At 59.8% G+C, this 14,761-nt stretch overlaps 1 protein-coding gene across 1 annotated transcript in view; it reads left to right on the top strand.

The window, feature by feature from the left end:
• The first annotated feature begins 2,082 nt into the window (after nt 1–2,082).
• The window catches only part of PCDH1 (protocadherin 1), a 59,026-nt gene continuing 46,347 nt past the window's right edge, over nt 2,083–14,761 (top strand). Inside the window, exons 1-3 of the mRNA XM_067304918.1 lie at nt 2,083–2,150; nt 8,663–9,477; nt 11,266–13,458. Coding sequence (XP_067161019.1) covers nt 2,087–2,150; nt 8,663–9,477; nt 11,266–13,458 — 3,072 coding nt within the window. The 5' untranslated portion in view covers nt 2,083–2,086. The remainder of the gene's footprint in view (nt 2,151–8,662; nt 9,478–11,265; nt 13,459–14,761) is intronic.

The raw sequence follows: 14,761 nt of genomic DNA, 5'->3' as shown, positions 1-14,761 counted from the left end.
TACAAGTGACTGATAAATTAAATCTCACATTGTCTCCAGTTTAATTCTCTCTCTCTGTTCTCATCCCCAGTTCATGCTGTATCAGCAGGGTAAACCCTGACAAACCCTGCATCTCCTTTCCCTGCCTCTCCACAGGTGGGCTTTGATCTTTCCTGGGGTTCCCACTTCGTATCTCATGCTAAATTGGCTGCGTGAGAATTGACACCCAGGGGAAAAAAAAAAAAAAAACAGATCCAAAGAAGCCTTCCACTGTTGAGCAGGAGCAGAGGTGTCCCTGCTAAATATAGGAAGGCTCAGAGAAGCTTTCCACCCAGAGGGGATCATTTCCTGTTAACTCCCCAGCCCGTTTTTCCTGTCCAGCAGGAAGAAGCCCTGCCAGGGGCTGAGTCCCCTTCTTGCAGGGGAAATGCAGGACGAGTCAGGCTGAACCAGAGCCAGAGAGCAGGCCGACGCAGCCTCTAGATGGTGCAGTGGGTCATCGCAGCCGAGCTGAGCATGTGTGTGGAGAAGGGAGCTGCGCAACAGGTTGGCCGTAGCTCAGTGGAAAGCACTGTTCCCGTCACTATGTTTCTCTCCATCATGCTGCGGAGAAGCAAAAAGGACTTTCCAGCATCCTGGCTATAAATCTGCAGTGCAATCGGCTCTTCATGCCCAAGTGCCAGAGTAGGCTGGTCCCCCCTTGGTGAGGCGCACTGCAGCCTCACATGGCGCCTGGCCCTGGTAGGGTGCAGCAGGCAACCTGCCTGCACACAGCCATCCAGGAGAGCCACCCCAGCAGCTCCATCTGGGAGCACCTGGCTGCATGCTGAGAGTGCCAAGGCCTTTAGCAGGGAAACAGGGCCAGGCTGCAGATCCAGGCAGTTGGTAGGGAGCACTGGCTTTCCTTGCAGGAACAGGGCGGCCAGTGGAGCTCAGGGCACCAAGGGAAGGGGGCACCCTTGGAGCATGCTGTTTCCAGGCCCCAGCTTGCCCATTCAAAGTCTCATGGGGGCCAGCAGGTGAGTGAGGACCCGGCTCAGGTAGCACAGGCTGTGCATAGCATGCAAAGGCATTGCAAGGGCAGCCAGGAGCTTGCAGGTGCTTTGGGGAACTTGCAGGTTCTCTCTGCTCAGAAGTCCTGACACCATGTTATTAAAGCATGATTCACTAAGGTGTAATGGGAGGGCATGGCTCCTTTTCTCAGATCCACCACCTCACCTGGGCAGGACTGCAGGAGCCATTGCTTACTGCCTGCCCGGAGCCTATGTTGCCCATGCTGGGGGGCTCCCTGGCCGGGGGCTCCGAGCTGCGGCAGCTCAGGGCTCGAGAGGAGCGGGCACAGCACCCGGTGGGTGCGGTCCCACGGGTGAGCCCCCCCTTAGCACAGCGGGGCCCCCTTCCCCCTCACAGGGGAGGCGGAAGATCCGCGGCGGGGCTGGGGGGGCACGAAGCTTGGGGTGGAAAAAATCAAAAGCACCGGGAGGGGAGCAAAAAGGGAGACTAATCTTTCAAGTGTGCGGGCGAGGAGCGGAGGGTCCCCAGGGCGAGGCGGGGGGGGAAGAAGACGGTTCGCACGCCGCCACCTCCGGCCCGGGGGTCCCGGGGGGGCGGCGGCAGGGAGCCCCTCGCCCCGGCCGGGGGGCTTGGCGCCGCGCCCGGTGCCCGGAGCCCGGAGCCGGGCGGAGCGGGCCGGGCCGCGGCGTCACGGGCGGGCGGCTCAGCCCGGCTCCCGGTGCCGCTCGCTCCGGCTCGGCTCGGGATCTGATAAGGAGCCGGAGCTCCACCTCCCCGTGGTGGCGGCGAGAGGCGGAGGCAGCGGGGGGGGGAAGGGGCCGTGCCTGCGCTGCGCTTCCCTTGCACATCCTCACACACACCGAGGGACGGAGGCGGGCACGGACGGAGCTGCCCACCGGGGCTGCCGCCCGCCCTGCGCGCCGCCGCTCTGCCGGAGGAGCCGCAGCCCCGGCCCGGGGGAGGGGGGCGGTTCCCGACGGGAATTTTTTTTATCCCCCCCGCTCTTTTTCTTTTAATTTGATTTTATCTGTGGATAACGATCGAGAGGAGCCGGGGGGGGTGGGGGGAGCCCGGTCCCGGCGGGGAGGAGGCGATGCAGACGCCCGTGGATCACCGCGCAAGGGGCCGGCACGGAGCGCAGCGCCGTCCGCATCCAAGTAAGAGCTGCGGCAGAGCCGGGAGCCCCCGCGCGGGCTCGGCGCGCTGCGGGCTGCCCCGGGCGGGAGCCAGCCGGTGTGCGGGAATGCGGGGCCGGGCGGCAGCCGGAGCGGCGCTGGCGAGCCGCCCGCTCCGGGCCGGCCGGGCTGCCCGGGCGGCGGCGGCGGCGGCGCGGCCGGGCGCGGAGCTCCGCCGGGGCGGGCGGCGGGACGGGCGGGCGGGCGGGCAGGCGGCTGCCGGCGCTGCTCGCCGCGGCCCCGGCCGGAGCGCCGCGCCCGGCGCCGCCACTTGTTGTGCGGCGGGGAGCGGGGCGGCCCGCAGCCTGCCCTGTCCGCGGCGCGCCGAGCGGGGCCGGGGGGCTGTGTGCGTGTGTGCGTGTGTGTGTGTGTGTGTGTGTGTCATCCGGGGTGGCTCCGTGTCGGTGTGTTTCTGTGCACGGGTGTTCGTGCGCGTGTCTGTGTCCCCGTCGCGGGTGGTTCTGTGTGTGAGTGTGTTTCTGTGCAGGGGTGTTGGTGTGTGTCTCCCCCCCCCCCCACCCCGATCGGAGTGGCTCTGGCTATGTGTGAACCCGACTGTGTAAGCGCTGCTCCGGGTGCGTTGGTGTGTGAGAGCGAGAGAAGTTGTGGGCGAGCAGCGGCGCGTTGAGAGCTCTGAAAATCTGTGCGAGCGAGGGAAGCGCTGTGTGTTAGGAGCGGGGTTTTGTGTGTTTGCCCGTGTCTGTTAGAGGAGCGGGGTGAGCGGGTATGGTAGGGGTGTATGGTGGTGCGGTGTGTGCCAGTAGCGGGGTGTGTGTGTGTGTGCGTGTGTGTGTGTGTGTCACCGGGGTGTGTGTTGGAGGAGCGGTGTGAGTGTATATTTTAGGAGTGGTGTGCGTATTAGAGGAACGGGCTCTGCGTGCGTGCGAGGGAAGCGAGGTGTATGTGTGTGTACGTGTGTTACAGGAGCAGTGTGTAACAGGGATGGTGTGTTAGAGGAGCGGAGTGTGTGTGCGTGCCCCTGAGCAAATCTGTGTTTTCCTGCGTGTATGCGAAGCTGAGTGTGAAGCCGGTGCCGGGAGAGCAGCTCCTGTGTATTACGCGTGTGTGCGTGCGTATGTCACGGAGGGAGCCAGCCGGGGGGGACGGGGCGCACCTCCCCGGCCATCCCGGCGCGGCTTTTCTCGCCCGCCGAGCGCAGCCGAGGTTTGTGCAGGAGCCCGGCGAGCCGGGCGCGAGTGCTGGATGTGGGGCTGCAGGCAGGCGCCCCGTTCAGCCCCAAGCTCGCCGGGCTCGGGGCAGCCGGCGGCGGCGGCCCGGCCCGCGGCGGAGCCGGGGCGGCGGCGGGGCGGCGGCGGCCCGGCCCGCGGCGGAGCCGGGGCGGCGGCGGGGCGGCGGCTGCCCGGGAGCCGCGGCGGGGCGGCGGCGGCGGAGCGGGGCGCTCCGTGCCGGAGCCGGCGCCGCCGGGGCCCCGCCGGCCCGCGAGCCCCGCAGCCCGGCTCCCCCGGCCGCGGCCCGGGCGGCTCCGCCGTGCGCCCGGGAGGCTCGGCGGCTCCGGCAGCCGGCCGCTCTGCTCCGGCCGGCCGGGTGGCGGGGGGCGGGAGCGGAGATGCCACCGGGAGCCCGCGAGGGGTCCGCTCTGCCCGGGCCCGCCCGCAAGGCCCACTCCGGGCTCCAGTCCTGGAGGCGAGCCGCTTCCGCGGCTGCCAGCTTCCTGCGGCCCTGCCGGGGTGTTTCAGGCCCGTGACATTTTCGCCTTCGGGAAGCCGAGCGGGCTAATGCCAGGGAGGACAGAGCCCCACATGATCAAGGAGAGGCTCTGGCAGAGCCCCTGGGTGGGAGGATGGGGGCTGCTGCCCCGGGGAGGCTCCGACAGGTCTCTTGCCTCGCTGGCTGTTGGAGTTGGAAGGGATGTGGAGAAGAAAGGAGGAGGGAGGGCCCCTGGCTTTCTTCTCTTCACTATGGACCTTCAAAGAGATGGTCTGGGGGTAAAACTGTTTACAAGTGGGTTGTGTTCCTCCTCACAGGGTGCTCCAGCTTAGGGTGCTTGGGCCCAGTCTGCATAAATGCTGAGCAGCCGCAGTGGCAGTCGGAGCTAAGGAAACCATATGTTAAGGATGGGATGTGCTACATAATGCCAAGGATTCAGCCCATCCGTGTCTTCAGTGTGAGACTGGACATTAGTGGATGGTTTTTGGACAGTATTGTCCTCAGTCTCAGCCCTTTGCATGGACTGGAGCTAGTGGAGCCATGATTAGCATTTACTGTTTGCTCCAATATTGCTTTAGCTCTGAGTGTCACAGCAGAGCTTGGGGCGGGGGGGATTAGTACTTGTGTGCTCAGTGCAGGGTTTGGATAGACTTGCAAGCACAGCTTCAAGCCATGCAATCAGCCGTTGGGAGGAATAAGAGGGTGGACTTTGCCTATTTCAGGAGTAGTGCTGGCTTTTTGTGAAACGGGGCCGAGGTGGCTGTGGGGAAACACAGGCAGCAAAGGGTTGTTCAAGCAGTTGTTTAAATTCTCAGCATCTTGTAACCTTTCCTCCATTAGGGGTTGTTTTGGGGGGAATGACTGAATTCTGTAGGATTTTGCATGCCGCTGTCCTCTGAGAGCTTCTCAGTCATGCATTAAGCAGCGTGACTAACGCCTCTCTCATGTGGTTCAGTCTCTCTCACACTCTCCCTATAGGGAGAATTGTGTGTTCAGAGGAATAGTTGTTTTGGGAGGGGTTTTTATTTTTAAGTGCTCTGTGTTCTGCCAACAGGTCGGAAAAAGGAGCCTGGCACCAGAGAAGAAAGTGTGGGATGGTCCTTAGATCCCATGGGAAAATAGTCCGATGTCTTGGACTGGCCCATAGGAAGCCTCTGTCTCCTGCACAGACGTGCTTTTTCCTGTTGGTAGAGACTTCCACCTCTGCCTTGCACCCTGTTCTGGGCTCTCACGTCTGCACTGTGTCATTCACATCCCTAAGTACCAAGCAGGATTTATTACCCTCGTGACCCCAGGGCATTTCATGCCTGCTCTACATCCCCCTTAGGCAATCCCTTGTGGGGTGAAAATGCTGTAATGATGCCACTCAGGTTTCCAGCCCTTTCTTTTCCTCTAGCCTTTCTGCTTTGGAGCTTTCCTTTGCCTGCAGAGGCAAGGCGTGGATGAAACACGTTGCTGCGTGGGTTCACATGCCAGCCCCTTTTTCAAAGCAGAAAACATGGGTGCTAGTCTCCTTTGGGTAACTCCCTCCTTCAGGTGCCTACATGGGACAGGCCTCCTTGCATGTCCAGCTCCTGGAGCCCAGTGTCACAGCTGCCTCAGGATCATGTGATGGGCAGAGGTATTGCCCTGCTTTGGGGCTTTCACCTTTACCTGAGATCCTCTACCCTGTGCTCAGGCTTAGTCAGAACAACGCTACGTCATCGGCGGCCGTGGCCCAGCCTACTGCAAACAGGCTTGGGCAAACAGTCCTGCAGGAGGAGGCAGGTGTGGGCACCTCTTCCAGCCAGGGCCGTAGAAACAGCTTCTCCCAGGAGTCCTCTTTCAGTGGACTGGGCTACCTGTGTTCTCCTTCTCCCTGTTAGTTTGCCCCTGCCGCACAGCCATTTCCAAAGGGAGTACAAAGCAATGGGGCAACCAAACCCAGTTCGGGTGCGCACACACACAGGCCCATGAAGGCCTTGCCGCTGTGGACAGCGCAGGCAGTGTGCGTACACATATGGGCTGTGGGCAGACACATGCATGATCCATGTGGGAGCACTCTTCATACCTGGTGTGCGCACACACACACGAATACCCCCACACTTGGTGGCATCACACACAGGCACACACGGTGTCAACACTGGCATGCACATGCTCCCCCAATGCAGATGCACACATCGTTCAGTATGCATGGATGTGTGCTCCATACATGAGTGCATACTCATATATAGTGGACATATTCTCCTTGTGCAGACATAGATGTGCTTCTCCTAGGTTATACATACGTGTGGCACACACACACACACACTGCTAGTGTACATGCTTGCACAAGTACCCTATCTCCTAGTAGAGACACACAGTTGTGCTCAGTGCAGGCGCACACGCACTCATAGTGCACACACGGACATATGCACATGTTCTCTTAGTGCAGACACACACATGTGCACATATATTCATTGCTGGCTTTTGCCTATGCTGTTGCAGAGACACAGTATGTTTATACTCCGCTTCTTACCACTTCCATTCCTGGCCCTGTGGAGGGGTGGAGGAAGACTTGTTTTCCTCTTCCTTTCTATCTGGCAAAAAGAAGGTCTCAGAGGTATCTGTGCACAGCGTGCTTTCCCTGACCCAGGTCTGAACAGTTATGTTGGCCTATACACATCTGGCTGGGCAGTGATGGTAACACCATTCGCCTTCTGCCATCTGCGCCCTTTCCCTCAGCAGGGCTGGGAATGTCTCTCCTGCACGTGAAGGCTGCAGAATAAGGGAACAGCTCCAGAGGCACGGGACAGAGCTGAGCTGGGCTTTAGGGCCATAGTTTTGCCTCCAGGAGCAGAGATGTGTTTTCACTTGTAGGGGAGGGAGAACTCTCTTCCATGCCACTGAGGAGAGCTGGGTGGCGCTCATCCATCAGGGAGCACAGGAATGGATGGCCTGGGAGCTGCTGGCTTGACAGGAGTACCAGGGTGGACAGTGTAGGGTGTTCCTTTTGCTGAGGAGTGCTACAGTGCTGAAGTGACCAGCAGTTAGGGACTTGCTATGTGGCACCGCAGAGCAGAGATGGTAGAGGACAACATGTCTGTCCCATGGAGGCTTCCAAGGTGGGTGAAGAGTATGGGGAGAGGGGGAGACGGGGATAGCCAGAAAGGGTTGCTGTGGGGCCATGATGGATGCTCGGGGCCGTGCTTGTGGTTATTGATTTTTAGGGCATATGGTGAAGCCACTGGGCTTTCTGGGAGCTGGTGAGCTGGGCTGTGTCCCTTCATGGCCTGCAGTGGTGCCCATGGCTCAGCTGAAGCCGTGTGGCTGTGCCTGGAGGAAGGTGTGTTCCCGGAATGAACTGGGGAGGACAGGAAAGCTGGTGGCTGGGCACAGCACCGGACAGGGTACTGGTGCCTGGGCAAGTGGCTTGGTACAGAAGCGGAGAGTGTCTGTGGGGCTGGTGGTGTGCCTTGCACTGCCCCTGCAATGTGCACATACTGGAAGGAGGTATCCAGTGGCTGTGTGCCTGCAGTGCAGCGTGTGCAGTGTGTGTCTCTGCAATGCAGGGGGGCAGTATTTCTGCCACTGTCTCTGCAGCGTGTAGGGTGGGCATCAGCACCGGGCAGGCAGTGTGGGGCTGTCTCTGCAGGGCAGGATGGGTGCCTGCCGGATGTGCAATATCCCAGTCTGAAGTGGGAGGGAGTGGGAAGGAACAGTGTGTCTGCAGTGAGTGAAAGGAACATAATATCTGCTGGTGCAGGGTGTGGGGTTGCCTAGTGACTGTGTAGTGGAGGGGAGATGGTGTGCCTATCATTGCAGCGTGCAGGGGCTGTGCAGTGCTGCTGCTCTGTGGGGAGGCACAGGCTTTGCAGTGTGGGGTGTATGTCTGCAGTGCCTGTGATTGTAATGCCGGCAGTGACGCTGTGTCCCTCTAGTACCGGGGTGTACAGTGCCCCTCTTTCTGTGAGGAGTCTGGATGGATGGCAGTGCCTCTGCATGCAGTGCATGATGGATGATGCATGGTGCCCCTGCATCCCTGCCATGCAGGATGGGTGGCACCCTCCTTTCTCTGCAGTGCAAGGCAGGCAGTGCTGCTGTGGCTGGCAGTGCAGGGAAGGCACTGCTGCTGTGTCCTGCTGTGGCAGTGCCCTATGTCCCTGCACTGCTGAATGGGTGGTACCTCTGCACCCCTGCAGTGTGGGCAGTGCCCTGTGTCCCTGCAGTGATGGATGGCAGTGCATCCCTGTAGTGCAGACAGAGCCCCTGTGTCCCTTCGGTGCTTCTGTTTCTGCAGCGCAGACAGACGAGTGCAGTGCCTGTGTGTCCCTGCAGTGGATGGCAGGCAGTGCCCCTGCAGTGCATGGCACACAATGCTCCTGTGTTTCTGTGATGAGAAGCTGTCTCTAAGCCTGGTTGGCTCACATCGGGTTGCTGGCGGAAGGCTGTGTGCAGTCCACCCTGTTTGTGTGCCTCGCTGGGTCTAATTACAGTTTGAGTGGTGATGAAGAGGGTGAACAGTGGCAGGAGTGGCTTCTTGCAAGTGACAGGAAGCCAGGGCTGGGGTTTCAATGACTGGGTTGCTCACTCAAGCAGGGTGTTGCAGGAACTTTGCAAGCGGGGACCAGTCCTCCTGGGCATTTTCTTGCTGGAGGCTGCCAGGAGACAACGGCTGGGGCCAGATCTGCTAGAAAAATCATTGAAAGCCCTGCCCTTCGGGGAGCTGCTTTGGGACCATGTCCAATCCTGCCAGACACAGGATGTGCACCCAAAAGGATACACCACAGCAGTGCAAAGGCGGGCTGGGGTGGAGCAGACCCTGGGGCTCACACTCCCTAACCTCCGGTGTCTGTGTCTCCTTCCAGCTCCCCTGCAGTGCAGGATGAAACCACTAGCATCCTGCCTGGGCCTGTGGCTTCTCTTCCAGCTCCCTGCCCTGGTCTCTGGGACACGTGTGGTCTACAAAGTGCAGGAGGAACAACCACCCAACACGCTAATAGGAAGCCTGGCCTCTGACTACGGCTTCCCAGACATGGGGCACCTCTACAAGCTGGAAGTGGGGGCCCCCTATCTACGTGTGGATGGCAAGACTGGGGACATCTACACCACAGAGACCTCCATTGACCGGGAGAGCTTGCGTGAGTGCCAGCACCTCCTACCTGGAGAGCCCTGCTTCCTGGAGTTCGAAGTGTCCATCACTGACCTGATGATGAACAGTAGCCCACGCCTTCTTGAGGGGCAGATAGAGGTGCTTGATATCAATGACAACACTCCCAACTTCGCCTCACCTGTTATCCCCCTGTCTATCCATGAGAACACCAACATTGGGGCACTCTTCTCCATCCCCCTGGCCATGGACCGGGACTCGGGTCCCAATGGTGTCGCCTCCTATGAGCTGATGGCTGGCCCTGAGGCACAGGAGCTCTTTGGGCTGCAGGTGGCTGAGGATCAGGATGAGAAGCAGCCACAGCTGATTGTCATGGGGAACCTGGACCGGGAGCAGTGGGACTCCTACGACCTGACCATCAAAGTGCAGGACGGAGGCAACCCGCCACGGGCAAGCAGTGCCCTGCTACGCATCACCATCCTGGACATGAATGACAACGCGCCCAAGTTTGAGAAGGCCCTGTATGAGGCAGAACTCTCTGAAAACAGTCCCATAGGGCACTCTGTCCTCCAGGTGAGTGCATGCAGGAGTGGGGACTTTCTTCTCCTCCCCTGCTCCCCTCCGGCCTGGCTTTGGCGGGAACAACCCAGGGAGCATTTATACAGCCACTAGCTGCTGCAGTGCCTTGAGGAAGGAAAGACCCTAGAGGGGTTGCCAGCTGTAAGAACCCATCGTCTTATCCCAGGGTCAGCGGGGGTGACATCTCTGGGATGTCACATCTCCTAAAATGAGGCTGGGAAGGATGTGAGGGAAGCTGTAGCCAGGACAGGGGCTGCAGGCCGTGTCTGAGGGGCAGCAGCAGGGCTTATGGATATTTAGGAGCAAGGCTTCAGGTCTCAGACGAGGGCTGGGACCTGTGGGCCACAAGGAGCCTGCCTTCCTGCCAGGACCCTTTCATAAATTACATTCCCTTGGCTGTTTCATGGAAATTCGGGCTCGCTCAGGAGTGGGGAACAGGCAGCTTCCCTGATGTCTGCCTGGGGCGCTGCCCATGGCTCCAGGGGTGTCCTGCTGTGCCCAGGGCTCTGCCATGGCTGGGGCTCTGCCCTGTCACAGGCAGCAGCGAGAATTGGCCGAGGAAGCCCAAGGGGGTGGATCTCTGTGGATTTGGCTTGGAGGGGGCATTGAGATGATAGTAGCAGACATCTGTTTATCTGCAGCTGCCATCTTAATAAGCGGAGCGCGGCCAGCTCTCATCTGCTTGCTAATTCTGATGTGAATTTTAAGAATTCATTTTTCACTGTTAAGAGAATGGAAGTTGGAAGGAGATAAGGGAGCTGCACGGCCAGGAGGAGAATGGGCTGAGATGCCACTGCTGCCATTGCTCAGCTTTTATCTTTGAGGGGGAAAATGACTTCCGCCTTTTTTGTGAGTGGAGGTAAAAGGTGGAATTTACATTTAACAACTTTCGTTCTCCATCCAAATCTGCTGAGCAAGATAACGGCAGAGCAGCAAATGGTGCAGAGAAGAGGCTGCTTGGAGAGCCGATTAGGGAGGCAAAAGTTGGACAAACCTCATCTTCTTTAGAAAGCAAATAATAGGCGTAGAAGCAGGTTTATGTGAACAGAGAGGTCCTGACAGGAGGGCGGAGAAGGCTGGTGCTGTGCAGAGTGTGGGCAGCCCCAGCCCCTGTAGGGCTGCACCCCTTAAAGCTGGGTTGCAGCTGCTGCAGCTCTGCGTGCCCTAGCCTTGCTTGGCCCGACCTGATGTCCCAGCCACCTCCGCTGGCAGGCGTCAGCCCCGCAGGTGGCAGGATGGGCAGCTGCCGCCTGTGCCACGCGGCGCAGGCCACGGCTCATCTGCACAGAGGCGCAGGCGGCTCCTCCGGGGCTGGCCCACCGTTCGAGTCCCCCTTCCACTCTGGCGCTGTGCTTGAGTCGAACGGGCAGGGTAAGCGTGGCGCAGCGCTGCCAGCAGCGGGAAGAGAGGGCTTAGCGGTGTGGAGCGAGGTGGGCCTGCAGCCCCGTGCTCCCTCCCTGCCGCTGCCGCTGCTGCCGGGGCTGCGGCGCTGGCTCCTGGAGGATTCCCTGCATGCCAGAGCCGGCCGGGAGGGGAGCACTGCCTCACCCGCCCAGCCGGTTTCACTGGAAGAGCAGGGAAAAGCCTCTCTGCCAGAGGGCTGCTCCCAGCTGCTTTTCCAGTCCCAGGCTCTTTGCCCCATAGGCCTTGGCCCCAGAAGAGGAAATCCTGGGTTTTCCCCCCAGCCTGCCTGAAGGGAGGCCTCTGAGGGCAGCACAGTGGCTTGTGGAGGGGCTCGCGCAGCTTGCCCTCCCGCTCACCATTTCTCCCTCCATCCCTCAGGTGAAAGCCAACGACTCAGACCAGGGCGCCAATGCCGAAATTGACTACTCCTTCCACCAGGCCTCAGACATGGTGCGCCGCCTGCTGCGCCTTGACCGCACCACAGGGCTCATCACTGTGCAGGGGCCCATTGACCGGGAGGACGTCAGCATCCTCAAGTTCTCCGTCATGGCCAAGGATAAGGGGGCCAACCCCAAGAGCGCCCGCACCCAGGTGGTGGTCACCATCAAAGACATGAATGACAACGCTCCCTCCATAGAGATCCGGGGCATTGGGCTTGTCACCCACCAGGATGGCATGGCGAACATCTCAGAGGATGTGCCAGTAGAGACAGCTGTGGCTCTGGTGCAGGTATCTGATCGAGATGAAGGTGAAAATGCTGTTGTTACCTGTGTGGTAGCTGGTGATGTCCCATTCCAGCTGCGGCAGGCCAGTGAAACAGGAAGCGACAGCAAGAAGAAATACTTCCTGCAGACCACCACACCGCTGGACTATGAGTCGGTGAAGGAATACACAATTGAGATTGTTGCAGTGGACTCGGGGAACCCACCCCTCTCCAGCACCAACTCCCTTAAGGTGCAGGTGGTAGATGTGAATGACAACGCACCCGTCTTCAGCCAGAGCTCCACTGAGGTGTCCTTCCCTGAGAACAATGAGCCCGATGACCTGGTGATGGAGGTGAGTGCCAGTGATGCTGACAGCGGCTCCAATGCCGAGCTGGTTTACTCCCTGGTGATGGACCCCTCCTCCAAGGGCTCTTTCACCATTGACCCCGACTCTGGGGAGATCCGAGTGAAGGCAATGCTGGACCGAGAACAGCGGGAACGCTATGAATTCTTGGTGGTGGCAGCAGACAAGGGCAGCCCCAGCCTCAAGGGCACAGCGTCTGTGGCCATCAACGTCATGGACAGGAATGACAACGACCCCAAGTTCATGCTGAGCGGCTACAACTTCTCAGTGATGGAGAACATGCCGCCCCTCAGCCCTGTGGGCATGGTGACGGTGATTGATGCTGACAAAGGAGAAAATGCCCGCATCCAACTGTCCGTGGAGCAAGACAATGGGGATTTTGTGATTCAGAATGGCACTGGCACCATCCTATCCAGCATCTCCTTTGACCGGGAACAGCAAAGTACGTACACATTCCGACTCAAGGCTGTGGATGGTGGGGACCCTCCTAGGTCCGCTTATGTGGGGGTGACCATCAATGTGTTGGATGAGAATGATAATGCCCCCTTTATCACTTCACCTTCCAATGCCACCTACAAACACATCCTGCCCCACACCAGTCCTGGTCAGCAAGTGAGCAAGGTCAAGGCAGAGGACATTGACTCTGGTGTCAATGCGGAGCTGACCTACAGCATCACAGGAGGCAACCCCTTTGAGCTCTTCCAGATCTCCCCGCACAGTGGAGACATCACCCTGGAGAAGGAGATCCTGCGCAAGCACCACGGCCTGCACCGCTTGGTGGTGCGCGTCAATGACAAGGGCAAGCCCTCACGGCATGGCACAGCACTGGTGCACTTCTACGTCAATGAGACGCTGGCCAACCGCACCCTGCTGGACACACTGGTGGGACACAGCCTGGACACACCTCTTGACATAGACATTGCTGGTGACCCTGAATATGAGCGCAGCAAGCAACGAAGCAACATTCTCTTCGGAGTCATTGCTGGCATCGTGGCTGTCACCCTGGTCATCGTGCTGGTTGTCCTGGTGCGCTACTGTCGGCAGCGGGAGGCCAAGAGTGGCTACCAGGCAGGCAAGAAGGAGACGAAGGACCTGTATGCACCTAAGCAGACCAGCAAGAGTGGTAAGAGTAAGAATAAAGTGAAGAAGAGCAAGTCCCCAAAGCCACCCAAGCCCACAGAGGATGAGGAGGAGACAGGGCTGCAGAAATCACTCAAGTTCAACCTCATGAATGACTCCGTCAGCGATAGCCCCCGCATCCACCTGCCCCTCAACTACCCACCAGGGAGCCCGGACCTGGGGCGCCACTACCGCTCCAACTCACCTCTACCCTCCATCCAGCTGCAGCCTCAGTCGCCCTCTGCTTCCAAGAAGCACCAAGTGGTGCAGGACCTGCCAGCCACCAACACCTTTGTTGGCACCGGGGATAACAACTCGACAGGCTCCGAACAGTACTCGGACTACAGCTACCGCACCAATCCCCAGAAATACACCAACAAGCAGGTAGGAGAGCTCATCCTGAGGTCGGCAGCGGCCCCCCCTCTACACCGGGGAGCCATCTGGACAGAGGTGTGGGAGTGAGCGTGGACTGGCCCTGAGCTCTGCATGCATTGCCTGGGGGGCTGGCGGAGGATGACCACATCCTCCTAATCATGGGACAGGGAGGGGAAGGGGGGGCAAAAACTATTGGAACCCTTGTCAGAGCACCTGGGGCTGGGTCCTGGTGGCGCTCTCTGGATTACAGTGACGTGAAGGGCCCTGCATGTATGTCCCTCTGCATGGAGAGCCCCAGGGAAGAAATCCGACTCTCCTGGGTCCCTGTTTGGGGACCAGCTTTGAGAGCACCGAGAAGCACAGTGCCCACCCCCCTCCACCACTCAGCAAGTGCCTTGGGCTGATTCATGGGGAGGAGAAACTGGTCCTGCTCCCTGCTAAAGTTCCAAGCAACCAGTTTCAAGTCCTACCAAGGGCTAGAGAGCACAGAAGGAGGCGGCGACATTGCTTTGCCAGCCTGGCTCTCTTGGTGTGGCTGAGCCTTTTACAATTCATGTGCAAAGCAGCCTGAAAGGGAATTTTGCACCCACTGTGGCTGCCCGGGCAGGTGGGGCAGGGTGGGGGAGCAAAACTCTGCCTTTTTCCCAGGTTTGGGTTCTGGCTTCCCTGAGGCTTGGGCCCTTTGCCATAGCAGAAGCGGTGAAAAACAGGCTTCCTTTAGTGCGAGCATCAGGCCCAGAGCTACGGCTCTGCGGGAGCCGTGCTGCAGTCTCTGCCGAGGCCGCTGCAGAGGAGAGCGGATCCAAGCTGTCAGTGCTTTCTCCGTGCAGTGCTCTTCCCTGGCGGCGTGGGGCCGGCAGAGTTGGGGGTCACTGCTCTCTGCCAGGGCTGGGCTAGGTCAGTGTTGTGTGGGGCTGGGAAAGGAGGTCGGCTGAGGTGTGGGGCGTTGGGGTCTCTGCTGCGTGCTGTGGCCGGGTCACTGCTCCTTGTCTAGCTGGGGACTTCTGCTGGTGCGGGGCAGGGCAGAGGTAGTCTTGGCTGCGTACTGGGAGGGGCTGCTCGCTGGTGTGCACTGGAGCTTGGAGCTGTCTCAGGAGGTTGTGGAGTGACTGGAGGGGTCCGGAGCTTGCAGAACCCTCTTTCCTTGGGCTGTCTGGCCAGTTCAGCTTGCACCACGTTTCTGCTTTGGCACTTGTCGGGCCTATCCTTAACTAGCTGGGGAGGGAGAGGGGAAATGAGTGCCTGTGTCTTTGCCTACTTCGGTGGCCTGTGGGTGAGGACCACCTGCTCCCCCACTGTACTGTATCTTCTG

This window comes from Apteryx mantelli, chromosome 14 (genome assembly GCF_036417845.1).
Source record: "Apteryx mantelli isolate bAptMan1 chromosome 14, bAptMan1.hap1, whole genome shotgun sequence".
Lineage (NCBI taxonomy): Eukaryota > Metazoa > Chordata > Aves > Apterygiformes > Apterygidae > Apteryx > Apteryx mantelli.
This window is presented reverse-complemented; position numbering and strand designations above follow the sequence as displayed.